Source organism: Python bivittatus, unplaced genomic scaffold, assembly GCF_059951505.1.
Source record: "Python bivittatus isolate LINGU-HERP-01145 unplaced genomic scaffold, Pbiv_v1 ctg000480_np1212, whole genome shotgun sequence".
Classification (NCBI taxonomy): domain Eukaryota; kingdom Metazoa; phylum Chordata; class Lepidosauria; order Squamata; family Pythonidae; genus Python; species Python bivittatus.
The window spans coordinates 96,076,941-96,103,607 of record NW_028277075.1 but is presented as its reverse complement, the minus strand read 5'-3'; the positions used below and the strand labels follow the sequence as shown (position 1 = coordinate 96,103,607).

Below are 26,667 nucleotides of genomic sequence, written 5' to 3'. Positions count from 1 at the left end.
TTATTCTTTAAAACTGATAGCTCTTTGCCTCACCTGCTTTTATTTACTCTTAGGCATTCACATTTCACTTTTACGTGTATAAGCAAATTCTTACAAGATGGCTTACAAACATTTCAAAATAAGATAATAAAAAAATTCACCAAAGCTACTTTTCCCCCCAAAGCAGATGAGTGGTGGTGAAAGAACCCTTTAGAATTATCCATAATCCTGTAGTACTGTAACCTATAATGCAATTAGAGCTTATAACTCCTGTAATAAGTAAAGAAATTAAACAAACGGCACACAAAACAGTGTATTGTGTCATGTCTTTATTAACAAATAGAGCTAACGTTCTACTGTTTTTGTTCACAAAGGGCTCCAAAACTTTCACCAGTGTACATAGATATTATTGATATGAGTATGGAATTTTCATTTTCAGTGGATATTACTGTAGCAAATATTGTGGTTTCCTCTGATTTCTTCATATGTCCTTTTTCTGTCAAGCCATCAATATTTCAGGTGTCATGCTTTACAACACTCTACTAAATATGCTACATGATAGGTATACTTTTAAAATGGGCTTTTATTGAGAACCAGGAATAAATTTTACTCTAAATATGTGGAGGTATCAAAAAAAAAGTATTTGGATTCCATGCAAGATTCTTCAAAGGGAAGGAAGAGAGGATATTTTTCCAGATTCCTGTCGTTTATCTCTGTGTACCCTTTCCTATTCTGTTTTCCAACTATCTGAAGTAGACTTCAAGTTGCGGAACTTCAGTGGGAAGGGAATTTAAAAGAGAATATTGTATTTACAGACCCCAAACATCTGGTCTTCAAAGCAATGTGTGTGATAATTGCTTCCCTTTTTCCTGCAGTAGGTGCCTATGATGAATTTCAGTCCTTTCATGGAACTAAAGGAACCTCCCATTTGTAAAAGAATCAGGGATCTAACCAAAAGGCAATAATAATTATCTTTATTGCTAAATAGTGCCAAAAAACCTTAATTGTTTCTAAATACTGATAGTATGTAATGTATAGTATCCATATACAACTCTGTTTTACTATAAATGATGAATTATTTAATGTTTTTCTAGTTAATTTGTCACGTCTTAAAAAAACTTCTGGAAATAAAGCAAGTAAGAGATAACGTCTTGCAGGTTCATTTAAATGGTAAGTAATATTTTTGATTATTAAACTTAGTTTTCTGGAAGATCTAATTGTGCCTAAAAATTTAGACACTGCGTTAAGTAGTAAGAAAGAAGTATTGCTACTGCCATCTATGGTAGCAGGGATAGAATAATACATAAAGCTTTCTAACTGCCATTTCAGAGTAGGATAGCTTTATGAAAAGTATGATTAGTTAACTGAACTAGTTGCTTTAGAGGCAACATTTTTGACATCTAAATCAAGACTTGCAGCTCTCTAAATGTTGCTGAAATATAATTCCCAGTAGCTTCAACCAATAGAGTCAGTAGTGAGGGATGCTAGAATGGGCAGTTGAAACCTACAGTTTGTACCATTCTGTTTGAACACTGCTTTAGAGTATTGGGAAAATGCTTTACACTTAGGTGCAATTATTTCATGTGGTGCTTTCCTCTAAGCTGGATCTAAACATGTAGAAGAAGCATGCAAACCCAATTCTTGTCAGTGCAATTCTGAATTTTACTTTGCCTGTTGCACATAACTTGTTTTTTCTCTGTTTGAAGATAGTGTGTATCAAGCTGATAAGGATAAATAAAGCACAGAGAAAATAATGTATTTTCTCTTATCTTACAGGGTTATTACAGACCAGTGATAGAATTGCTTTGAAGGAGATTACAAGACAGCTAAATCTGGAGAATGTGGTTGGAGATAAAGTTTTTGTAAGTAAAACAATAAGTTATATTTAGAATTGCATATAGCCCTATATTGCAGTATGAATACTAGAATAATGTACTAGGTTACTTTTAATATAATTATAATTTTGATATTGCTTGCATAATAAGTTAGCTATTGGTTCTAATTTTGGATAAGGGGACAAAATAAATAGAAATAAGAGTGTGTCTTACCTGAATCAACCAAGAATTAAATAGATGACTATTAAGGTCAAAAAGCATATTCAGCAATACATGTAGGATATGGAAGACAGCTTTTGTAGATGTTTTAAATAAGTATTTGAATAATTCTGTCTAACATTTTAATGTCATACAACAAACACCAACACATGAAAATATTGAAAACTGAAAAACCAAGATTGTCAAGAATTCAGAAAATGTAAGGGGTGGCATATGTTAAAGTGGGGAGCTATTGTACGCTGAACATTTTAAATGAAGTCAGTTTGCATCCAAGTTTGAATTTTGCCACCTAGACCAGTCCTTTATGATTTTGCTTTCTGGTGAAGCTCAACTCCCTTGTTTGGCCTTTACTACTTAAGTTGATGACTATCTGTACTATCTTGACTACTTACCTTATTTTTTTTTATATCTCAAAGTCAAGACAGAAAATTAAGTGAAATTATTTTCTGTCTTAACTTTGAGATATAAAAAATAAGGTAAGTAATCAAGGTAGTATAGGTAGTCCTTGACTTATGACCACAATTGGGACTGGAATTTCCATTGCTAAGTGATGTGGTCGTTAACTGAGAATTGCAGGTTGTTAAGTGAGTATCCACCCCAATCCAAGCCATTCTGGGCTTGGTCCCTCCAAGGTAAGGGACTGCCTTCAATTCACCCCACCCACCTACCTCCCCCCCATCTCTGTCCTTCTGGCTGCCCTGCACTCTGCCTTGCAGGGCAGCAAGCAGCCCCAGAACTGCATGACTGGGGCTGTTTGCCATGTCCTGGGAAGCTGCAGCTGCCCCAGCCCAGCCCCAGCTGCAGTCACCCATGGCACCCTGCACTTTGAGACCCCTGCCACCCTATGCTCCGCCGCCCCATCTTTGCTATCTTGCTCCCACTGCTGATGAGGCGTGCCTGGCCTGGTTGCTGGGCCGGGCTGGGGCTGGGCCTCGCACTGCCAACCCCCACCCCAAAAAACAGAATCAGCCCCTTTACAAAGAGCTCCAGGGCAGGGCTTTGTGCTGCAAAGCAGACAAACAAAAAAAGAGCCAAAAGCAGCCCATGAGCCACAGTGTGCCAAAAAGCCCTTTTGCCTTTGCTGCTTTCGGCTTTTTTTTTTTTTGGAACGCAAAGCCCCATTCTGCCAAGGAGCTCTTTGCAAAGAGGCTGCTTTTGGTTTTTTGGTTTTTTTGCAGCACGAAGCCCAGCCCCAACCTAGTCCAGCAACCAGGCTGGGCATGCCTTGTCAGCAGCAAGAGCAAGAAGACGGCGAAGATCAGCTGGCGCAGCGGAGCAGAGGACGGCAGGGAGCTGAAAGGGCATAGATGGTGGGGAGATAGGTGGGGGGGAGTTGAAGTGCCCCTGCAGTCATAAGTGCAGGCGGGCTGCCAAGCGCCTGAATTTTAATCGTGTGACCGTGGGGGTGCTTCAGTGGCTGTACCTTCGGGCAGGAGGCGTACGTCCCTTTGTTCAGCACTGTTGTAACTTCCAACAGTCACTGAACAAATGGCCATAAATCAAGGACTACCTGTAAGAAACCTTTGACATGACATGCAGATTGAAAAAATGCAAGAAATGTAATATCAAAAAAATGAATGTCAGATTTGTTGCACAGGTAGATGTTGACTCAAAAGCGCTTCACATATTATCTGGAGACTAAGAAAATGTTATGTATGTTGCCTTTGTGGATAATGCACGTACGTGTCTGTTGGGAGGGATGCAAGAAAAGGGAAAGATAGGTCGATATTTCAAACACAGAGGTAGAACTGAAATCATGAATGTTTTAGTTATACAGTACTAGATTTCAAATGAAACAAAATCGAGGTAGGGTGAGTAGAGCAAAGCTGGTGTACATCGCCCCTCTCTCCCATCCTCTCTTAAGCAGCTCCCAGCACAACATATCTCACAACTCCCCCACCATCAATCACCAATGCTTCTCGACCCTCTCAGGCACTGCCACTATATTCTAATGCAGGATATTCAACCAGCCTGGCTGCCCCCTAGACTTCCCCTCCCTCTCCGCAACAGGCTCAGATGCTGATGTCCTAGGGTGCCATATCTTACCAATTAGATAAGCCCACCCCCACCCCCCAATCCAGGGCTTATCTAATTGGTTCTATCTTGTTCATGATTGCTACATAGTTACATATATGACAGGTAAGCAACCCCTCCTTTCTGCTTTGTCTGGCAAAGCTGACTTTCCTACGCAGTCTGAAAGGAAAGCCTGGAGCATGTCTGACATTGGACACTGCATGTGTAGGCAAAGGCAGAGCCCTGATAAGATTGCACTCAGGGCTTTGCAGATAAAAGGGGGAAATGTTAATTGATGCCTTAGCTCTAATTGTATTAAAAATACAGGAGCTTGAGTGTTTATTGAAGGATAATCTAAGTGGGTATCACATGGCACTATTAAAAAAAAAGGAAGAAAAGATAATGAAGAAAAAAATTCTCTAAGAGCTCATACTTCCATCATCCATGCTCAAGAATGATATCAAACTGTTACTCCTTATGTCTTCATTTGTCTAAGTAAATAACCAGGAGCATTTTAAAAAGCTTTTTATTATGAAGAAATGCCATCTTGCTCAAAGGAAATTCTTTGTGGAGTCCTTGGTGCTCTCTGAGCTTGGTTGTTTGCTTGCAGATGTTTCATTATCCGACTAGGTAACATTATCAGTGCTAGTGAGTGTGGGGTTTGTTCCCTGTTTATATGCAGTAGCTTGCCCTGCCAGTGCTGGGGGTGTATGGTTTTCTCCTTAGTTGAAACCAAGGAGAAACCTTTGTAGAAAGCAAGAAGAAACCTTGGTATAAACCAGGGAGAAAACCACATCCCCACCAACACTGGCAGGGCAAGCTACTGTATATAAACAGGGAGCAAACCCCACACTCGCTTGCACTGATGATGTTACCTAGTCGGGTAAAGAAACATCTGCAAGCAAACAACCACAAAATTTGAGAATCAGTCTTATTGAAAGAATACATCTTTTTCAAAGAGGTGTTGATAAAATTCTGATTCTGTACAACTTGGATATTTCTCATTTTGAAGAGCTAAAATTATGGATGATTGTCAGAAACAGTTGTTGTTATTAATATTATCAATATTATTTAAGTTTATATGCCACTCAATTCTGTGTGGTTTAGATATTTAGATAATACCCTGCCGCAGCTATTAAAGTCCTTGGCTTTTTCCCTGCTCTCTTCCCATGCCTCTTCATCTCAGAACAAAACATCCAAAAACATGCGCTTTAGTTTGGGTATCTGTGAACAGAATGGTTTGTGTGCAGAACATTTTGCACATCCCTAATGTCTCTCATATCTAAAAAGGAATTTCAAATGTTCTTGAAACTGAAGCAAGAGAAGTCATTTTTTTTAAAGCAAAAGAAAACAAAATGATGCATGAATCGATAGTGCATTCTTTGCTTCATAATAATGGCTAAAATATGAAGAGAGCTTAGGAATTCCAAAGAATGTGTTAGCCGTAATAGTTTTGCTGCTCTGTAGCAGAAACGGCAGCTATTATCATATTGTAAACTTCCAAAAAATGTAATTTGGTATTCAAAAGTTTGAAGTAAAGCAGATTTCTAGATAGCAGTTAAAATATTGCAATTTTTCATATTTAAGGTTTTAATATACTAATTATAACTTATTTTTTAGGGTAGTTTTGCAGAAAATCTTGCATTTCTTCTGGAAGCATTAAAGAGAGGTAAGCTTATTTCCTTGATAGTTAATAGCATAGAATATACGGTTTACTCTGTCACTGAAAATTATAGAATTTACTGAGGTGAGGAGAAATTAGATTGCAGCTGGATGAAAAAAATACTAGGAAAAATTTACATAAATGATTAACATTTTCTGTGAGCTAAAACTGAAGACCTTCTGAGTCTTCAAATAAATAACATGCACATTCAGATTTCACAAATATAAATATGCTCTTTGGTTTACTGAGGGTAAAGGTTTGCACAAGGCTTTGCCAACAATATTGCTCAGATTCACTGAAGTCTTGACTTTTCATGGAGGAAACCGGGGTGACATCTTGCCATCATCATCATCTTTATTTCGGTCATTGACCAATAAAAATAGATATAATAAAACAGACAACAATATTACCCCTTTCATCAATAACTACTAGCAACCATTTGTGGGCGAAGCTTACACATTATGTGGCAAAATTTTGCAACTTTTAAAGAAATCTGTCTTGATTATTTAACAAATAATGCAAGTAAAAATTATCGGAATGCCCTGGGAATTTAAATAAAAGAGGGGTAATCAGCTGAAAGCGAATGTCCCTATAATACTGACAATACAAAAGAACATGGACTGTGGTTTCAATGGCACCTGTACCACAGGGGCAGTATCGAATATCATAAGGGATTTTCCTGTATTTTCCTTCTAAAACAGCTGTAGGGAGAGCGTTAAATCGAGCTAAGGATAAAGCTCTCCTGAATTTTGGGACTGTAATATGATACAAGTATGAGACTGGTTTGTTCACTAGAATTTGGTTATTTGCAATTATGTTATGGGTAAAAACAGCAGTTTCTGCTTGGCCTTCTGTATCTAAGATCCTTTGCCTTAGTAGTGACCTGGCTCGGTCAAACTCTAAAGTCAAAATGGCATCGTTGGAAAACCCATAGAGACTCACTTTCTTTTGGATAGCTGTTTTCCAGGTCGTCTCAAAGTTATCTGCCAGTATTAGATGGGTCAGTCCACTGGGGTTATGGTGTAATTTTAGCCAGTGGGTAAAGATATTAATCCATAGATTGGTTTCAAATGTACTGACTCCTGCTTCCCGTCGGAGTACTGCATTTGGAACACAGCTGGGTACCTGGAAGATGTTTCTTAGAAATTTTGTTTGAACTCTTTCCAAGGTAATCATGTTGTTGTATGGTCCTAATTGGGCCCCATATAACAGTTGTGCTCGAGCTTTGGCTGCAAGACATCTTGCCATATTATCTGGGATTCCTAGCCTGTGGACTTCAATAACATGGTTAGGGTGCTTGTTAGTATGTCTTCTGCCACTTGTGTCCCTCTGTACTCTTAGTGTGTGGTCAGCTGGATCTGAGAGGTAGTCAGTGCTCCTTTGTGGAAGGGGTGTTTTTTGTTGCCTTGAAAGAGGTGTTACAGGTAGTCCTTGTTTAGCAACCACAACTGGGACTGGCAAATTGGTCATTAAGCAAAATGGTTGCTAAGTGAAACTGTGACTATGCTTTGGACCTTACTTCAGCTTTCCTTTGCTTTACAGATCTCCAAAGGTCATAAATGTGAGGATTGGTCATAAAGTTACTTTGTCATCACCGTCATAACTGCAGACGGTCTCTAAATGAAGCAATTGCTAAAGAAGGACTACTTGTAGTGTGTTCCCTCCTTGAGAAGCCCTCCCTGGATCCTGTGTTAGGAAATTTTGTTCTGTCTACAACATCCCCTTTCTAGAGGAAATTGTGGAGGCATCTGTGGGAAGGAAACTTAAAGGAAACAGATTATTTTGAACCTTTTTATTCAGAGTTTAGGCCTGGGTATGCACTGATAAGCAATCATTGTTGGGACCTAGTTAGGAGGAGTATGCCTTTTCTGGTCCTGTTAGACCTGTTGGTGGCTTTTGACACCAATGACCATGTTATTCTTCTGGACTGCTTACTGGGGTAGGATGCTTCAGTGGTTCCATTTCTTTCTCTATGGATGGTTCCAGTTAGTGATTGCAGAGGAGGGGAGAGGTCAGCCTAGTGGCCTCTGATATGCAGAGGGCCATAGGGTTTGATTCTTTTTCCCTCTACTTTTTAACAACAATATGAAACCACTAGAGGATGTCATCCATTGGTTCAGGGTGTGGTGTTGTCAATACGCTGATGAAACCCAAATATATATAGGTAGTCCTCATTTAGTGACTGCAGTGAAACTGCGACTATGCTTACGATCAGCTTTTCTGTGCTTTACAGACCTACAAAGGTCATAAATGCGAGGTTTGGTTGCAAAGTTACTTTTTTATCACTGTCGTACCTGAGCGGTCACTGTATGAGGCAGTTGCTAAGCAAGGACTACCAGTATAGCCGACCTAGGGCTCACTGGCAATAGGATTGAACTCTTGTCCCAGTATCTGGAGGTTATCACAGCTTGGATAGGGAGAAACAAGTTGGAATTGCTGTTTGTACATTGAAATTCCCTGCAGCTTCTGGTGTTGTCTCTTGAATGGAGAAAGCAAGTTCATGACTTGAGGGTCCTCCTAAACTGTGAACTATTGCTGTTTGGGCAAGTGGAGACTGTGTGCGGGAGGGCCTTTGCCCAGTTCCAGCTGGTGTACCAATTGCTGTTCTCCCAGGAGTGGGAAGATCTAGCAACAGTAATTCGAGTTCTCATTGCCATCTGGTTGGACTACTGCAGCATGCTCTATACCTGGGGATGCCTTTAAAGACCACTTAGAAACTGTAGTTAGTACAAAATGCAGTGACCCATTTATTAATTGGCACTAAACACTATGAACATATTACATTTTTGCTGGGGCCCTGGTGTTGGCTGCCAGTAGTATTCTGGGTGCAATTTAAAGTGCTGGTTTTAACCTAAAAAGCACCAAGGTACTTACAGGACTGTCTCCTTCAGCTAGAATCAGCCTGTCCAATACAAATAACTTGAGAAAAATTGTTGGCAATCCCCACTGCTGGGAAACGGGTGGGGGAGAGGAAGAGGTTTTTTTCATTCTGACCATCATATTGTGGAATAATTTACCATTAGAGATCAGGTTGCCTCCTATCCTGTTGGCCTTTCAGAAGTAGGTTAACTTAACTAATTAATTAGTTACAAGGTAATGCCTTAGAAATTGTTTATGTGCTTTGGTTTGAAAATAATTTTAAATATTTGTTACGATTTTATTTATTACTATATTATTGTATTATTTTCTTTTGTAAGTCACTCAGAATTGCATGATTGTGGTGGTCTAAAAATCTAATAAAACAAATAAATAAATATGTACTTATTTGCCCGACTTTGAAATAGGAAGAAAAGCAGCATGATTTGCCCTATTTGGTATACAATAAAATAGAAACTTACACTGACTCTGCAATATTTATTGCATTTTATAATTTTACAGCAATTATGAATGTGTGAAACTATTGTTCACTTTTTTATTTTTAATCTCAAAACTATTTAGAAAAAAAATAACTACTGATTGATATTGGTGAAATACAATAGTGGTCATTATGCCGAATGGTGTAGAAAATATTTGGTTGATTAGTCTAGTTTGGACATATTTACCCCTTGAATTGTATGAGCAAACTTTATTAGTACTTCTTGTTTTTTCTCAGTGCTTGTCCTGCCTGGTTGCAGGGTTCCTTGTTTTTGCACTGCACTCGCCTAATTCTTACAGTGGAGCTATCAGGGCATGATTCAACAATAAAGAAAGAAAATGTTGATTAATTATATAGAGTGTACAAGAACCACTTAAAGTTATTTATATAGTAAGTAACTTTTCAATTATTTATACAGAGGTTTTCTTAACATGCAGATTCTAAAGTAAGTTAAAATGCAGATGAATGTAATAATATTAAGGTAGTTTCTTGACAGTTCTAATATGTACCAATTTGATTTATATTTTAGGAGATCGGGACCACAGTTGCCCTGTTCTGTTCATTCTAGATGAGTTTGATTTGTTTGTCCATCATAAGAACCAAACATTACTATATAACCTTTTTGATGTATCACAATCAGCACAGACACCTATAGCTGTTATTGGTCTGACTTGTAGACTGGTAAGACAATACAGTTTTTTCCCTATAAGCCGTTAGGAGTCTGTGCAAGTTCAAATACCAACTTCTGAAAATATTTCTCTGTTTTTGATTAGATGCAAGTAGAGATGCTTTCGGGAGTTGTGAATTGGTTTCAGTTATTAAGTGTAGGAAGCTGTTTCATCCATACAGTGCATGAAAGTACAGCCAAAAGTACTTCACTGGCTATTGGCTTAAGGGTTCTTCCTGATGCATTTTGAAAACTGTCTGCAGAAGAAAGTTCATATAGGTAGTTCTTATGTTGTTTTACTCACTAAACTGCTCTCAGTGGCTTGGAAGGATAACACACAGATGCAAAGTCAAACCAATTACCAGATGTTGAACCACTCAAAACAATGTGGATTGAAATGCCCCATATTATTCTGAGCTTGGGACTACTAACCTTCTGTTCATGTTTGTGAGCTGCTTGCAAACATCTGTTTATCCTCTGTGGGGCATGGAATGCTAGAGTAGATGGACTGTTGGCCTGATTCAAACAGCTCTTCTATTCTGTAGCATATGGATGTTTAAGAGTTTTATTTTAAGCTTGGAACATTTAAAACTACTATTCCAAGCTCTTAATATTTTGCAATACCCCTAGTTTAGTTTATAGATGAACTAGAAATTTGATTCATAAACATCTGAGTTTTGCTTAGAGCTACTCTTGAAATTTATGAGCTCTGCAGAATAATACTATTAGATGTTTATAATTAAAAATATGTGATTTACTTGGATTAAATGATAATTGAAAGCTGTATTTGTAATCTTTTATTAGGATATTCTAGAACTCTTGGAGAAAAGAGTGAAGTCAAGATTTTCCCACCGGCAGATACACTTAATGAATTCCTTTGATTTTAAAACATATTTGAATATTTGTAAAGAACAATTATCCCTTCCTCCAGAATTTCCCGAAAAGTCCTTTATCCAGAAGTGGAATAAAAACATACAGGTAATTTAAATACAGGCAGTAACAAACAACTGAATTGCCTGTTGAAGGTTCCCCAGATAAACTCAGGGAACAGAAATAACATTGACAGTTTACATTCTTGTTTCCAAGGTAGCAATTATATGTCTTAATCAATACATTGGTTTTACATATGATTGGGAGAACAAAACCTGGATCCAAGAGTAGCTCTGGGGGAGGGGGTGGCATTTTGGCCTTCTAGTCTTTTCTTTGGAACCCTGTGGATATTTCAACTCTACAGTCAGATTTCTGAGGACAAAAAGAAGCAACAAGGAGGGAGGTGGGATTTGTCCATTGTTCCTGTTGGCTGCAAGATCATTCTGTTTGCAGAGCTCTTCCCCACAATCCTTTATCCAATGTTAGTATTAAAGAGAGGAGAATGTCAATGTGCAAATCAAGTTGTTCTTGATATTTTGCTCCTTTACCTTCCTACGTATATATGTATATATTAGGCTATACAGAGGTGCTTTGCACTTTATTTCTTTTCTTCAGTGAAGCAGCTACACATCCACATGTAATGTGAAGTCAGTGGTATAAAGTATAAAGCAGCCATGTGAGGCTGGAAAAAGATATAGCTGCTTTATTAGTTTGAGGGGTGATCCTTTGTTCCTGCCAGTTAAAAATATCTCTTTCGAAGGATGTGCACAGCTGTATTAGTTAGCCACCATGAACATGCTAATATATGCATCCGTCATGAATGTTTTACTACTGTCTACCTCTTCAGCTAAAGTTCTGAGAGCTTCTGTGCTAATATGCAGTTTAAACAACTGAATGTGTCATTATGTAAGCTTATTCAGCTCAGTCTGGTTCATAACATTCTCTAAACAAGATGCATCTTAAATGAGATGTTTATCTACAGACACAGATACAGTAGTACCTTGGGTTACGAACACCTCTGCTAACGAACTTTTCAGGTTACGACTAGCTCCGGCCGCAAAAATTTACCTTGGTTTCCGAACTCCACCTCGGGGTACGAACAGGATACGCACCCATTTTCCCTCCCGTGACACGGTCCGTGGCCATTTTTCCACCCCTGACATGTGGTCCGCGGCCATTTTTCCGCCTCTGACACGTGGTCCACGGCCATTTTTCCGCCTCTGACACGTGGTCCACGGCCATTTTTCCGCCTCTGACACGTGGTCCGCGGCCATTTTTCTGCCCCTGACATGTGGTCCGCAGCCATTTTCCGCCCCTGACATGTGGTCTGCAGCCATTTTCCGCCCCTGACATGTGGTCTGCGGCCATTTTCCACCCCTGACATGTGGTCTGCGGCCATTTTTCCGCCCCTGACACGTGGTCCGCGGCCATTTTCCACCCCTGACACATGGTCGTAGGGAGGGGGACTCTCCCTCCAAGCAATAGCCACCTCCCTGTCCTCCACGCCAGAACGGATTAACGGTAATTACATTGAACCTTATGGGGAAATTTCCTTCGGGTTGCAACCAATTCGGGGTGCGACCAGAGTCACGGAACGAATTAAATTCGTAACCCGAGGTTCCACTGTATTGCTTAAAAGTTTTGAAATTGGACACAAAATGCCCGGTCTTAGAATAGATAGTATATACCTTGAGAGGCAGCTTTTAAAGCATAACAACCAGGTTGGATTAAATTCTAAGTGATTTATTTAGCAATGATTAAATGGTTAAATAGTTGGTTTAAAATTTAATTTCCCATTGGTAATTCCCTCATGTATTCCTGAACTACTAAAACATTTATATGGTTTCATTCTTACATGTCTTTGTTACACAATAAAATCTCAGTTTTGCACACATTAATACAACAGACTTAGCATGTAGTGAGCCAAATCTTTGTCTTAAATTACGGGAAATCTTCACTTAATGACCTTAATTGGGACTGGTAATTCTGTCACTAAGCGAAACAGTCATTAAGCAAAACGTGACCCCACCAACTTACAACGGCAGTTCCAGCAGTTCCAGTTGTGGCTATTAAGTGAATCATCTGCGGTCATTAAGCGAGACATCAGATGACTATGACTTGCAACCTCCTGCCAGTTTCCCCATTGACTTTGCTTGTGGGAAGCCAGCTGGGAAGGTTGCAAATGGTAATCACATGACCGTGGGATGCTGCGACCATCATAAATGCGCAACGGTTGCCAAGTGCCTGAATCGCAATCATGTATCTGTGGGGATGCTGCAATGGGGTCATAAGTGCAAGGACCAGTCGTAAGTCACTTTTTTCAACGCTGTCGTAACTTTGAACAGTTAAACGAATGGTTGTTAAGTGAGGACTACCTGTATATAAATTGTGGCATTCCCGTGCCTTTATATTTAACAGATGTTCATGAGTAAAGGACCTTCCTCCCCCAATTAATTAAACACGGTTCCACTCTATAAATCTAGCATGCCTTCTTTTTCTTTTTCAATACAGAATAGAACCTTTGTGTGCTTGCCATTATATTTTGCTTAAGTATGGACTTACAGGAAAATTGACCAATGTTGATACCTTTTCTCCTGCTTCGGTTCCGTCATACCTTTTCAAAAAACAGCAGCAACATATTTTTATTAAGTGAAAATAAGGACTAATAATGACAATTCTAATTGGAGAAGTACATTTTTATCATCAAAATAGCTATTTACTAATGAGATAATTGTTTATATTTAAAAATGATTAATTCTTTATTTGTATATAAAAACTTTTAATTGAAGCGTTTTGCCTGAAATAATTACTACAGGGAAGGCTACAACTTTACGCTCCTTTGGAGAATATTTCAGGAGCCATAGGAATTTCAAATTCTTCCCCTGAGGCCAGAGCAAGAGAACCAAGCCTCACTGGTGAACTTTCAGAAGGGTCCATAACAAATGCTTCTCTGAAAGCAGAATACAAAAAGAAGACACACTGAAAGATACTGTGGATTCACAGTACTGCTCTGTTCCTGGAACATTAGTTCATTCTGTGAGGTTCATGGAATGTGGACCAAGCAATGGGCTGCCTTAGCAGTGGCCCCCAATTTTGGATTACCCTACTCCAGAGGTACAGATGGCCTCAACCCTGCCATCAAGCCCCATGGAGCAAGGTAGTGTCAAGCAAGCCAGAATCATACAGATTTCATTAATGAGCTTTAATGAAAGAATTAGAAGCACTGTTCAGAATCTTGGAAACCATGCCTGGAAATTTCAACCTTCTATTAGTGAGGTCATTACAGGAGCCTCTTTGAAAGTTTTGCATCTCTTCTACCTGGGCTTTCTGCACAGCCCTAAGCTGTGTTTCATAGAAAAGCCACAAATGACTTCTATTGTCTGTTTGTTGTTTATGTCTAGAGTGCCTCCTGTTTCTTTCTCAACCTCCTCACAGTTCCTCACATGAGCTTTTTTTGTAAACAAGCTAAAGCCATTGTTTTGAAATCTGCATTTGGCCCTCTGTCATTCTTAAGCACTCAGAGTCTGTCAGGATCAGGGTGTGAATAAATATGGGAAATAAGTAAGTAAACAACATTTCATGCCCGTTGTGATCATTAAGGCATTTATAAAATGAAAGCAAAATCCTTCGCAGCTAAATAAAAAGTAAAGCAGCACTACTATTATAAAGCAGCGTATTATAAAAGATGGTTCTGCCTGAATTCCTCCCTTTCTGTCCCTTTGTGGAGAATAACTTGCTCATTCAGTTGGTTTAATCCTAAATGTAGCTGTGGTTTAGATTTTCTAAAATTGATTACAGGTAGTCCTCACTTAACAATGGTAATTGGAACCAGAATTTCTGTCGCTAAGCAACCTAGTTGTAAAGTGCAATGTCACGTGACTGCGCCGCTTAGCAGCAGAAATTCCAGCACTTCCGATTGCTGCTGTTAAGTGAACCATTATGCGTTGTTAAGCAAGGATGTGATGTGGTTGCCATTTGTGACCTCCTGATGGCTTCCCCATTGACTTTGCTTGTAGGAAGCCAGCAAAGAAGCTTGCAAACAGTGATCACATGACTGCAGAATGCTGCAACATCATAATTACAGGATCATGGTCATGTGACTGCAGGGATGCTGCAACTGACATAAGTACGAGGACCGGTTGTAACTACCACTCATTCAGCACCATTGTAAGTTCAAATGGATGCTGAACAAGTGGTGGTTACGTGAGGACGATCTGTATGCCACTTTCTGGCAATGCATATTTGTGTTATTGATAAATATGTAGTCGTACATGTTTTGATGTTAATTAAGCAACTCTTAATATTTCCTGACTCATATAAAGATACATTACGATATCTGAAAAGTGGTGTTTGATCAATAATTTAAAAATTAATTTTAGTCTCTTCTAGAAGACCTAAAAGTTCAAGATGTTCTACAAAATCAGTTTCATTATAGTAAAGACTTGCGGTGTTTATTCATGTTGCTGGTAAGATATTAGTATTTTAATTTATTATTCCTAATCAAGAAATAAACTGATAATTCTGATAAATGGAAAGAAGTACAATTGCTAGGGAAAAAAAATAAAAGGAAAAAAATTCTGATTTATTATGCTAAAGCTTATAATCATTACATGATAAATCGTTTAAATATTTGTGTTTAAAATGTATTTGTTCTCTCTGTACACTGCTGTGCAAATCACAGTTGGCCTCAGAGTTGAAGGATGTTCATTTTAGGAAAATTTAATGTGAATTTTGAAAGCCATTAAATTTTAAATTTCGTAATTTAATATATTGAGTGCTTGTCTTTTTGGGCCATAGAAGCATAGTGCTGCTTGAACAACAGTTTTTATCCATTAATTCTTGCATGTACACTCCAAATTAGCTCTGGAAAGTCCAGCCTTTCGAGTGGATTCACTGATTTGATGGAGAGGTGAGGAGGATTATGTTCCTCGATTGAATGTCATTATGCCAGCGGATGGTACTATCTTTAGAATAATGGTTCCCAACCTTTTTCCCCGAATGGATTTAACTCTTTCCAAACTAATGTTAATCAAGATTTATCCAACCAGAAACAGTTGGCATGCCTGTCTTGCCCACTTTTTGCATTCTGACTTTTCTGTAAGTGTCCTGGCTTTTTATGACCAGAAATTTTCCATGATGTCTGAAAATCAGAGTTTGTATGCTCAAACTCATACAGGGTGCTAGTTATATTCCATTGTTGCTAACTTTACATTGCATTAATTTAAATTATTTTTTACTATGCTGAAAATTACTTCACGGTTTTATTTTTACCTGCTAAAGATTATGAGAATTTATGTACAGAATAAAGCTTTTGTGATCAGTGCATTGCAGGCATAAAATTGTTTTTTTCTTAAAAGTGGTCATTATTACTGTATTTAGTTAGAACCTGCAATTGAGGTGCAAAATGGAAAAATGGATTTAACATGCTCTGAACAGAGACCCACTCAGAAGATTTTATTGGAACATTCTGAATGGGGCTTCTTACAACAAAACAGAAATCATTTTAAGTATTCTACTATAGAAAACCATGGAAATTTTCAGTAAGCCCCTTACTCACTCATTTGTTATCCTATGGTGGTAGTCCATGCCAAGCCCTATTTTACCACCCAACCTCTATAAAGAGATGGTGCGATGGATCCATACTGCCATCCTCATTTGCTAGACCATTTCACCAAAAAAAGGGCGTGTCCAAATAAGCCTGAGCAAAACATCTAAATCTGCGCCCCAAGATTTTCACATGACTCAGCTTTATGCTAAACAGGCACTTACTATTAGAAACATCTGGAAGACCCCTGATCAGATCATCCAGGTTAGTTAATCAGCTTGAATTTTCCTTCCTGGAACCTCACCTCACCTCACCTCACCTCCTGTTTTGTCCTGGGGTTGGACAAACCCGGGGTATGTTGTCCCAAGCCTAAGACAAAGCTCCAAAATACAATGTACAGTGGTACCTCGGGATATGAACGCCTCTACTAAGGAACTTTTCAGGTTACGACCAGCTCCGGCTGCAAAAATTTACCTCGATGTGTGAACTCCACCTCGGGGTACGGTCATTTTTCCGCCCTGACACGTGGTCCGTGGCCGTTCTCCCGCCGCGCCCGGCCGTTCTCCCGCCGCACGGCGCCGCGCGGTGCCCGGCCATTCTCCTGCTGCGTGGTGCCCGGCCATTCTCCCGCCACGCCGCGCCCAGCCTTTTTCCCGCCACGCCGCGCTCGGCCATTCTCCCACTCCTGACGCGTGGTCCGTGGACGCCAGAAAAGATTAACGGTAATTACATTGAACCTTATGGGCAAATTTGCTTCGGGGTGCGACCAAATTCAGAGGGCGGAACGGATTAACCAGATTTACATTGAACCCTATGGGGAAATTTGCATTGGGTTACGACCAGCTTGGGATACGCCCAGAGTCATGGAACGCATTAACTTCGTATCCCGAGGTACCACTGTATTTTATTCTGAGCAAAAACAGCCACATTAAGCTTGGGATGTTATGTACCTCTATCCTGCAGCAATGATCTATAATTATTACTGCAGTAATTATAGCAACTTTTGGTGAAAAAATGTAGATTTTATTTGGGAATGAACAATTAAACAGTTTATTTTCTATTCTCAGATGCTTGCTTCAAATAATATAACTGCATCCCACCCTTATATTCGTGTCTCTGACTTCCTTGAAGCAAGCAGACTTTGCAGAATGGACACAAAAGCAAATATTGTGCATGGTAAGCCAATATTTGTAATAAATGAATATATACATTTTCAGTATAGCATTAATGGAGGTGATTATTACATAATTTATGTGCAAGCATAAAATTGCAAACAGGATTTTATGCATGTGTAGAAGCATATACTGTAGAGACAGATTTTCTCCATTAATTTTGAAACTTGATGAGCAGGCTTGCTAAACCAGGGGTTTACTGTATATAAAAAATGTTAGGATTACACACACACATACTCTATTAAAGAATTTTTAAGAGAATAAAAACAATACAAATTTTGAACAAAAAAAGCAGAAAAAGTAAAGAAAAGTAATAAGTAAAAAAAAAATAGAGTAAGAAAGAAAAGTTATAAAGAAGTAGCTTCTGATCTTAACAGCAGTTATAAATACATTTCTATTTTATCCTCTCTAAGGTTACAACATAATTTCCTTCTTTCCATAGTCTACCCTTTCTAATCATCAAGCCCATAAATCACAAGTTAATTTTTTCCCTTTTTTCAGCAAAAACTCCATATGAGGTTTCCAGTCACTAATAAGTGGTTATTGTCCTTTCTCTAATCAGACAAGTCAATTTTACCATCCCTGCTAATTCTGTCATCTTCATCAGCCATTCCTCCATTGTGGGTATTTCAGAGTCTTTCCATTCTTGTGCATATAATAATCTTGCAGCAGTTATATATAAAAACAATATTCCATTTTCTAATGGTCTATCCATTAGTCCTGGCAAGAAAAGTTCTGGTTTCAATTGAATATTAATCTTTAAAATTCTTAGTATTACTATGTGTATTGAACCCAAAATTTTCTGGCTTTTTTACAAGTCCACCAGGCATGACAAAATGAGCCTTCATGTTTTCCACATTTCCAGCATAGATTTGAAGCACCTTTATATGTTCTAGATAATTTTTCTGGAGTCATGTACCAACGGTATATCATTTTCTAAAAATTCTCTTTTAAGTTATAACATGATGTACATTTCACTCCTTTCAGCCACATACTTTCCCATTATTCCATCAATATATTATGTCCCAGGTTTCTTAGCCCGTTTTATAATGCACTCTTTCATTTGTTCTTCCATTTCAAATTTCAGCAAAAGTTTATACATTTTAGCAATTACATGTTCATCATTTGAACATAGTTCAATTTCAAATTCTGTCTTGTGCTGTTCAGTTCCAAATGTCCTGTTATCTACCTTAAAACTTTCTCTTAACTCTGGATCTGAAAACAATTGAAAGCTAAATCCCTCTGCAGTCAATCTCTTGATTTCATCTTATATTCTCTGTGCTCTTCTTCTAACAATTCTCTCTATATTTACCATCTCTCTTTGCCTACTGTTTCTTTTCTATAAAATGCTTCTTGTGCTGAGACCCATAAAGGCATTTTTGGGCACAATCTGGGTTTATATCTATTCCATATTCTCAATATGGCACTTCTAATATAGTGATTTTTAAAATCTACATTAACCTTAACTTTATTGTACCATAGAAAACCATGCCATCCAAACCTTGCACTTCTATAAGAGAAATAAAATTCTCTTATTTCTCAGCAGCACCCACTCTTTCATCCAAACCAAGCAGCAGGCTGCAAAATACAATTTCAAATCAGGCAGTCCCAATCCTCCTTGTTCATTTGCATCTTGGAGGAATTTATATTTAACCCTTGGCTTTTTATTTTGCCATACAAACCTATGGCATTAAATGGTACGTCAGTTGTTAACATAGGTATTGTTTGAAACAAAAACATCATTCTAGGCAATACATTTTTATCACAGAAATTCTTTCCAACAACGACAATTGTAATTTCTCCCATTTTAGCATATCTTTCTTAATTTCATTCCATGTCTTAACATATTTGCTCTAAAATATCATACAATTCATATTAGTCATAGTAATACCCAAGTATTTTACTATTTTCTCAGTCTTAATACCAGTTTTTCAATTCTTTTTGCTGTTCTATCCTTATGTTTTTGCTAACATCTTTGTTTTCTCATTGTTAATTTTAAATCCAGCTAATACACCAAAATCCTTTAATTTTTCCATTAGTATTTCTATTCCTTCCAAAGGATTTTCCACAATTATCACCAAATCATCAGCTTTAAACAAGAAAGCCAAGTATAAAATTGTCAAAAGCCTTTTCTGCATCTAGAAAGATCAATGCAGGTTGTTTTTTATTATGTAGTTGTAAATATTCCAAAATGTCCAATATATTTCTGATATTATCTCTCAACTGTCTTTTGGGTAAAAACCCACATTGATTTTCATGAATAAAGTTCTGTAAGATGATTTTCAGCTAAAGTCATTGTGAATAACTAAAATTGTTAGGATAACCTTGAAGGTCTAAATGCATATGCCAAATGATGTACAGGTGAAACTTGAAAAATTAGAATATCGTGCAAATGTTCAGTTATGTCAGTAAGGCAACTCAAAAGGTGAAACCAATATATGAGATAGATGCATTACATGCAAAGCGAGATATGTCAAGCCTTACTTTGGTATAATTGTGATGATTATGGCGTACAGCTTATGAAAACCCCAAATTCACAATCTCAGAAAATTAGAATATTACATGACATCAATAACACAAGGATTGGAAATAGAACAATATCGGACCTCTGCAAAGTATAAGCATGCATATGTACTCAGTACTTGGTTTGGGCCCCTTTTGCAGCAATGACTGCCGCAATGCGGCGTGGCATGGATGCTGTCAGCCTGTGGCACTGCTGAGGTGTTATGGAAGACCAGGATGCTTCAATAGCGGCCTTCAGCTCTGCTGCATTGTTTGGTCTCATGTCCCTCATTTTTCTCTTGGCAATGCCCCATAGATTCTCTATGGGGTTCAGGTCAGGCGAGTTTGCTGGCCAATCAAGCACAGTAATCCCATGGTCATTGAACCAGGTTTTGGTACTTTTGGCAGTGTGGGCAGGTGCCAAGTCCTGCTGGAAAATGAAGTCAGCATCCCCATAAAGCTCGTCTGTGGAAGGAAGCATGAAGTGCTCCAAAACCTCCTGGTAGACGGCTGTGTTGACCCTGGACTTAATGAAGCACAGTGGACCAACACCAGCAGATGACATGGCTCCCCAAATCAACACAGACTGTGGAAACTTCACACTGGATTTCAAGCATCATGCATTGTGTGCCTCTCCATTCTTCCTCCAGACTCTGGGTCCTTGGTTCCCAAATGAGATGCAAAAGTTGCTCTCATCAGAAAAGAGGACTTTGGACCACTGGGCAACAGACCAGTTCTTTTTTTCTGTAGCCCAGGTAAGACGCTTCTGACATTGTTTGTTGTTCAGGAGCGGCTTGACAAGAGGAATACGACATTTGAAGCCCATGTCCAGGATCCGTCTGTGTGTGGTGGCTCTTGATGCACTAACTCCAGCCTCAGTCCACTCCTTGTGAAAGTCCCCAACACTTTTGAATGGCCTTTTCCTGACAATCCTCTCCAGGCTGCGGTCATCCCTGCTGCTTGTGCACCTTTTTCTACCACACCTTTCCCTTCCACATCACCTTCTATTGATGTGCTTTGATACAGCACTTTGGGAACATCCAACTTCTTTTGCAATTACCTTTTGGGGCTTTCCCTCCTTATGGAGGGTGTCAGTGATGGTTTTCTGCACAACTGTCAGGTCAGCAGTCTTTCCCATGCTTGTGATTCCTACTGAACCAGCCTGAGAGACCATTTAAAGGCTCAGGAACCCTTTGCAGGTGTTATGGATTCATTAGCTGATTAGAGTGGGACACTTTGAGCCTAGAATATTGAACCTTTTCACACTCTTCTAATTTTCTGAGATTGTGAATTTGGGGTTTTCATAAGCTGTACGCCATAATCATCACAATTATACCAAAGTAAGGCTTGACATATCTTGCTTTGCATGTAATGCGTCTATCTCATATATTGGTTTCACCTTTTGAGTTGCCTTACTGACATAAATGAACATTTGCACGATATTCTAATTTTTCGAGTTTCACCTGTATATAAAAAATAATGATTGCAGGCACAAATGTTTGCATATTCTATTTGGATTTGAACATGAAAATTATGCTTTGGATATTTTAGAAGATAAGAAGTAAGAGGTGCTAATTTTTATCAACTTTCTCTTCTAGGTCTGTCTGTGCTGGAATTGTGCCTCATAATAGCTATGAAACATTTAAATGATATTTATGAAGGAGAACCATTTAATTTTCAGATGGTTTATCATGGTGAGGTGATAGTAGGTTCTTTCTAAAAGATATATTGTTCCCCTAGAACCGTAAAATAATACGTATTTGTTAATGCAGAGTATCAGAAGTTTGTTCAGAGGAAAGCGCATACTGTGTACAATTTTGAGAAGCCTGTTGTCATGAAGGTATGTGCATTTTCTTTCCTAGGAAAAGCTGATTTCTATTTTATTGTCACAGAACATTAACGTTGCATTTTGGATATGATAACAATACAGATGCTTTAACATTTAAACATGTTTTGCTAAAACTTTGGTGCTGAAATATTCTGTTTATATGAATTTGTGTATTTGATCATTATGTTTGGTGTTGTACTGCCCTCTGGTGCCCATTTAATGCATTTGTGTAGCTTCCCATTTTAAACTAATTTGGAGCTGATTTTGATGCTAAAAAATGGTTTAGATGGATTTTGATTCTAATTTTACTTATACTTTTTAGTGAATTACTTTTAAAACTACAGAATATGGTTTAGATTGAATCTACAGATGATTTGCTTGTATTGCTTTATTTTTAGGCCTTTGAACACTTACAGCATCTCGAATTGATAAAACCTGTAGAAGGCCCGTCTAATTCTGTACAGAGAGAATATTTGCTGATGAAACTGCTTCTGGACAGCAGCCAAGTTATAGAAGCTTTGCAAGTGTATCCAAACTGCCCAACTGATGTCAAACAATGGGCTATATATTCAGTCCAATGATTATAGATTTCATAAGTTCGAGTCACATTGAAGTTAACCAGTCTTCAACATCAGCATTAGTATTTGGAAAACACATCTTGAAATTATGGGTGCTTGTCTTCAGCTGTATGGGACTTGCTTAAATCATGAGGGATCCTCTTCTTTTTAAACAAAGCAAAATTTCCCAGGAAGTGTATTATTTGGACCTAAATTAGAAATTACCATATTAAAATGATCTCAAATATCAAATGAAAATTATTTCTCCATTTTAGTTCATTTTAATTTTTTTCTGGTCACTAGTATCTATTGCCCAAAATGTATGCAAAGAAACATCTTATGCTAGTAACGTTATCAGTAGAGTATGTGAAAAATCTGTATTCTGTTATACTTCAGTAGGAAAGTAAGCATTTTTCTAAAGAGTTGAAGAGACTCAAAGTCATTTTGTGAATTTATCAGTAGTTACTCAGGACAGCAGGAACAATTTTCTTAGTCTTAAAATACAATTCCAATTAAGTCCTGATTTTGGTATATTGGACCTATTTTAATATTGAAGTAACAACATAATATTTCCTGACAAAATGGCATGGTAAGCAGGAACAACCTATGTAGACATTTCTTTTCCCTGTAAAATGTGCAAATATAATATCGCAGACTCAGGAGCTAGGACAGTAAGGCGAAATCTTAATAATACATATATATTCCTACATACTGTCTGTTGAATTACTGCAACGTAAAGCTGGATATTAAAGGCAATGTGTTTGTAAATTACCAAGTTAAACTGTTACCTACGTAAATGAAGACTGAAAGGTATAAATTGGTTTTATGGATTATTCATATTTAAAGAGATATTCTGTTTTCAGGATTTAAAAAGGCTGCTCATATGAACTTTTTGTAAGATGAGCAATTCGTTTAATAAACTGTTGCAATAAAGCACTACATTCAAAATATACAGAGACATTACCTACCTGGTTCACCTGATGAAAAAATTTATTCGCAGACATGATTTGTGTATTTCCTATAATTTGTTTTGTTTTATACTGCCGTTTGAAGTAAAGCCTTCTCAAAACAGTGTACGCAGTAACATTTGAAAGCAATAAAACGTAATACAATTAAAACTGAAATATAAACATACAAACAAGTTAAAACCCTAATTTATAAAATAAACATGAATTGGTGAATGTAGGCAGACTAGGGCACCCCAGATTTGCTTCTAGTAGGTGTTTAAAAAGGTGTAGTCAATCTGGTGATCCCTTGGGCCATAAGAGCAGGACTTCTTTTACTATTTTCAGGGTTCTATCACATAGACGTAGATGGCCTTTCAAATGCTCAAACTCCTTTAAATTTTAAGATAATTTTTAAAGGTATCTTTTAATTGGACTTGGAACCACTGTAGAAATTGGAATTTGTACTGGATGTTGTGATCATTTAGTTGTACAAGGATATAGCTACCATGTATTAGAAACAAGAACATAAGCAATAAAGGAGGTAGCAAATTATACCAATAATACATCTGGAAAATCAGGAATATGTTGTTGTTCTACTTGTCTTTGGTATTACATCATAATGTGCAGTGTATGCAAATTGGATGAATTGGAATGCTAACATGAAACATGAAGTGCAGTCTCATGGGAATCACCAAGGCTTTGATAGAGTGTCACGTGAAGTTTCTGAACAAACTTAGTTTCAGTTACTAGCAAGACTTGCTGTCAATTGTCCTGGATGATAAATCAGTACAGTACGATAAAAGGCAAACCTGGAGATAATGTGTGTTTCCATTAATAGCATCAAGTTCAGCAGCACTCCTGGGTTGTGTACTTGGTTTTTCAATGCAACAATCCAATCTAACCTTGCTCTCACACTAGCTAGTTAGGTAGGTTCTGTTGGTTATGGACCCTTTTGTCATACCTGGATTAGGCTTGTTATCTTCTTTGGTTTTTTACCGTCTTCTAGGGACTAGCTAGAAGTAATTAGTAGAGCTGTTTCTCATGTGTTTATTAATGAAACTAGCGTAATATTTGGGGGGCAACAGGCACATTGGGAATGCATTGGACACAACGGAAAGGGGGAAGGTATTTCTAGCCACCAAATGGATGCAGCGATGGACAGTCACAAAAACACCCATTTAACGTAAGGCAAATGAAGTTGCTTCTATTGCAGTATACTTTTTGCCTGGATTTATTGGGCAGGTAATCACAACTCCAAAGTATTGGATTGCCACAACCTGGAATCTGGCACTTGGTTTGGCAGTATCTCTTAATTTTAAGATTAAAATTATTTTAAAAAATAGGGCGTAGGTCAGCGAATTTTGAGAGAGATGAAGTAATGGGAATTGATCCAAAATATATAATTGCTTCCACTCTGCTAGAATCTTGACAGAACCTCCAGAAGGAGTTGAGGAACCTCAAAAAGTTATGTTCCAAATCTCTTCATGGAATGGACAATTGAAATTTTAATATGCCTATTTTAAACAGCTTTGTGGTTTCTACCAACTATAATGTTGCAAGGCACAGCATTCCAGAATAAATGGAAATTTATGGCCCGAGACCTTAATAGACACATTTCTGAAACTAATCTGTGGTGAAACTAAAATATACTAGTGGCAGCATCTGGCATACTGCAGCAGGAAGGTCATTCCCTTTTTGTGCGTGTACTTGCTTTCCCATATATGTGCACTGGAGATACCATGTATTGTGTTTACCTAATTCTGTTCTAAATTATCCCTTGTGTCCCTTTTGCATTTCATTCAGTGGCTATCTAGTAAATTCCTACCACAAGCGTGGATGAAATGACTATATAGATTTTTTTTTTTTGCTGTTATATTGCACCAAGTGCTTAACCAAATTAATTTAGAATTTAGTTTCTAACAAATATCTCCAAGAAATCTTTAAGGCCTAGCGATATAAAGTAGCAATATATCCATAATTTAAGGAAGTGAAAAAAATCTCATAATTCAATTATACGTGTATCAGAATTCAGTTACCTGATGCTTGGTAATAAGCATGTATAAAGCCTCATGTTTTTCCATAATGTTTATCATTACAATACACCCATGCTCTCTTAGCTTGTTGCTTTAACAACAGTCTTATTCAGCAACAATTGTGCAGCCTCTTCAGATTCTAAATATTATGTTAATTATCAGAAAGGAATTTAAGCTATTACTGTTCTTCAAGCAAGAATTGGGGACACAAATGTAGGGTCTGCACTTGTATTTTGCCATATAGTGCCTGAATAGGGTACATCACTCTCAACCTGTTATGTACTTAATTGCTGCTACTTAAGTTATTGCTCTGCATGTTATTTTCTTGAAAACCTTTGTAACAAAAAGCTTCAGACAATCATGGACTTTTGTCAGAATAAGGACCACTGAATTAAATGAGTGGGTTTTGATGTAAAGTGAGTGGGCACTGGCTTCTTTACCATCAGATTAATCAGCAAAAATTAAAACCATTCTTTACCACCTTTTGTTATGCCTTATATAAGGGACAACAGAGTTAATGTTTCAGTAATGTAGAATAGTGCTGACTTGGAAAATGAAGCATACTCCAGAGCTCAGAATATTCAAGAATGCTTTTATTACTTACTGAAAACAGCCCATAATTATACCTATCATCAAAGCTGTTTCTTGAAACACAAGTCTTTCCCAATCATATTTCACATATTGGATGTAATTATAAGTGAAAGAATTAGATGCTACTCCCCTAAAAACCTGCTTTTCCTCCCAGTTAACCCTCTAATCACAAATAAGCATAGGTAGAAGAAAGGGACTGAAAACAATACCATCTAGAGTCTTTTACAGCAGGCACCAGTAGCCCATGCCCCTTTGGATATTGCTAAGTTGAGGCTATCAGTTGCCCTTGGTAGCATGTTAAATGGTGAGAGATGATGCTGGGAATTGTTCAACAGTATCTGGAAGCCCTAGGCTTCCTTGAAGCCACACATTTGGAAGGTAAGTCATAAGTTGGACCTCATTCTTAGAACAAACAGTACTCAACTACAATAAGGCTTCCTATGTTGTATCTGAAAATGTGAAGTATGCAATCACAGGGTCATGACTTGCAGCACTGTCTTCAGTCATTAAGACACCTTGTCCCCCAATAACCTCTTTCATATAGTGCTGTACAATGAGAATCACATGAATTGAGCTGTGTATTTTGCAGTTCTTTATTCAGTTAAATTATCAGCTTAGTTTTTCAGAACTGTCAAGCTTTTTAAAGCTCAATTATATCAAGCAATAAAAAGAGAAAGCAGAATTTCTTGAGAGATATATTTTAATCCCAAGATTTCCACTGTATTAAATGTAATTGCCTCAGTGGCACTTTCTGTGTTTATTTTGTTCCAGGTGATGTATAGTCTACTTTTACAGGGTAGATGTGATTGTAAAGAGAGTTGCTAATATTGGCCAAAGCTATTTTCAATATAAAGATGTTCTCAGTTTTAATTTAAACATTTGTAGTAGAAA

General features: G+C 37.8%; 1 protein-coding gene across 4 annotated transcripts in view; it reads left to right on the top strand.

The window, feature by feature from the left end:
* ORC4 (origin recognition complex subunit 4) overlaps positions 1-23,713 on the top strand; it is a 34,128-nt gene extending 10,415 nt beyond the window's left edge. For all 4 annotated transcript variants that reach the window (XM_007422630.4, XM_007422631.4, XM_007422632.4 and 1 more), the window contains 10 exons: positions 1,074-1,149; positions 1,756-1,841; positions 5,667-5,715; positions 9,594-9,745; positions 10,536-10,709; positions 14,981-15,067; positions 17,214-17,322; positions 21,419-21,514; positions 21,593-21,660; positions 22,047-23,713. In XM_007422630.4, coding sequence (XP_007422692.1) covers positions 1,074-1,149; positions 1,756-1,841; positions 5,667-5,715; positions 9,594-9,745; positions 10,536-10,709; positions 14,981-15,067; positions 17,214-17,322; positions 21,419-21,514; positions 21,593-21,660; positions 22,047-22,229 — 1,080 coding nt within the window. In that variant the 3' untranslated portion in view covers positions 22,230-23,713. The remainder of the gene's footprint in view (positions 1-1,073; positions 1,150-1,755; positions 1,842-5,666; positions 5,716-9,593; positions 9,746-10,535; positions 10,710-14,980; positions 15,068-17,213; positions 17,323-21,418; positions 21,515-21,592; positions 21,661-22,046) is intronic.
* Positions 23,714-26,667: the final 2,954 nt, after the last annotated feature.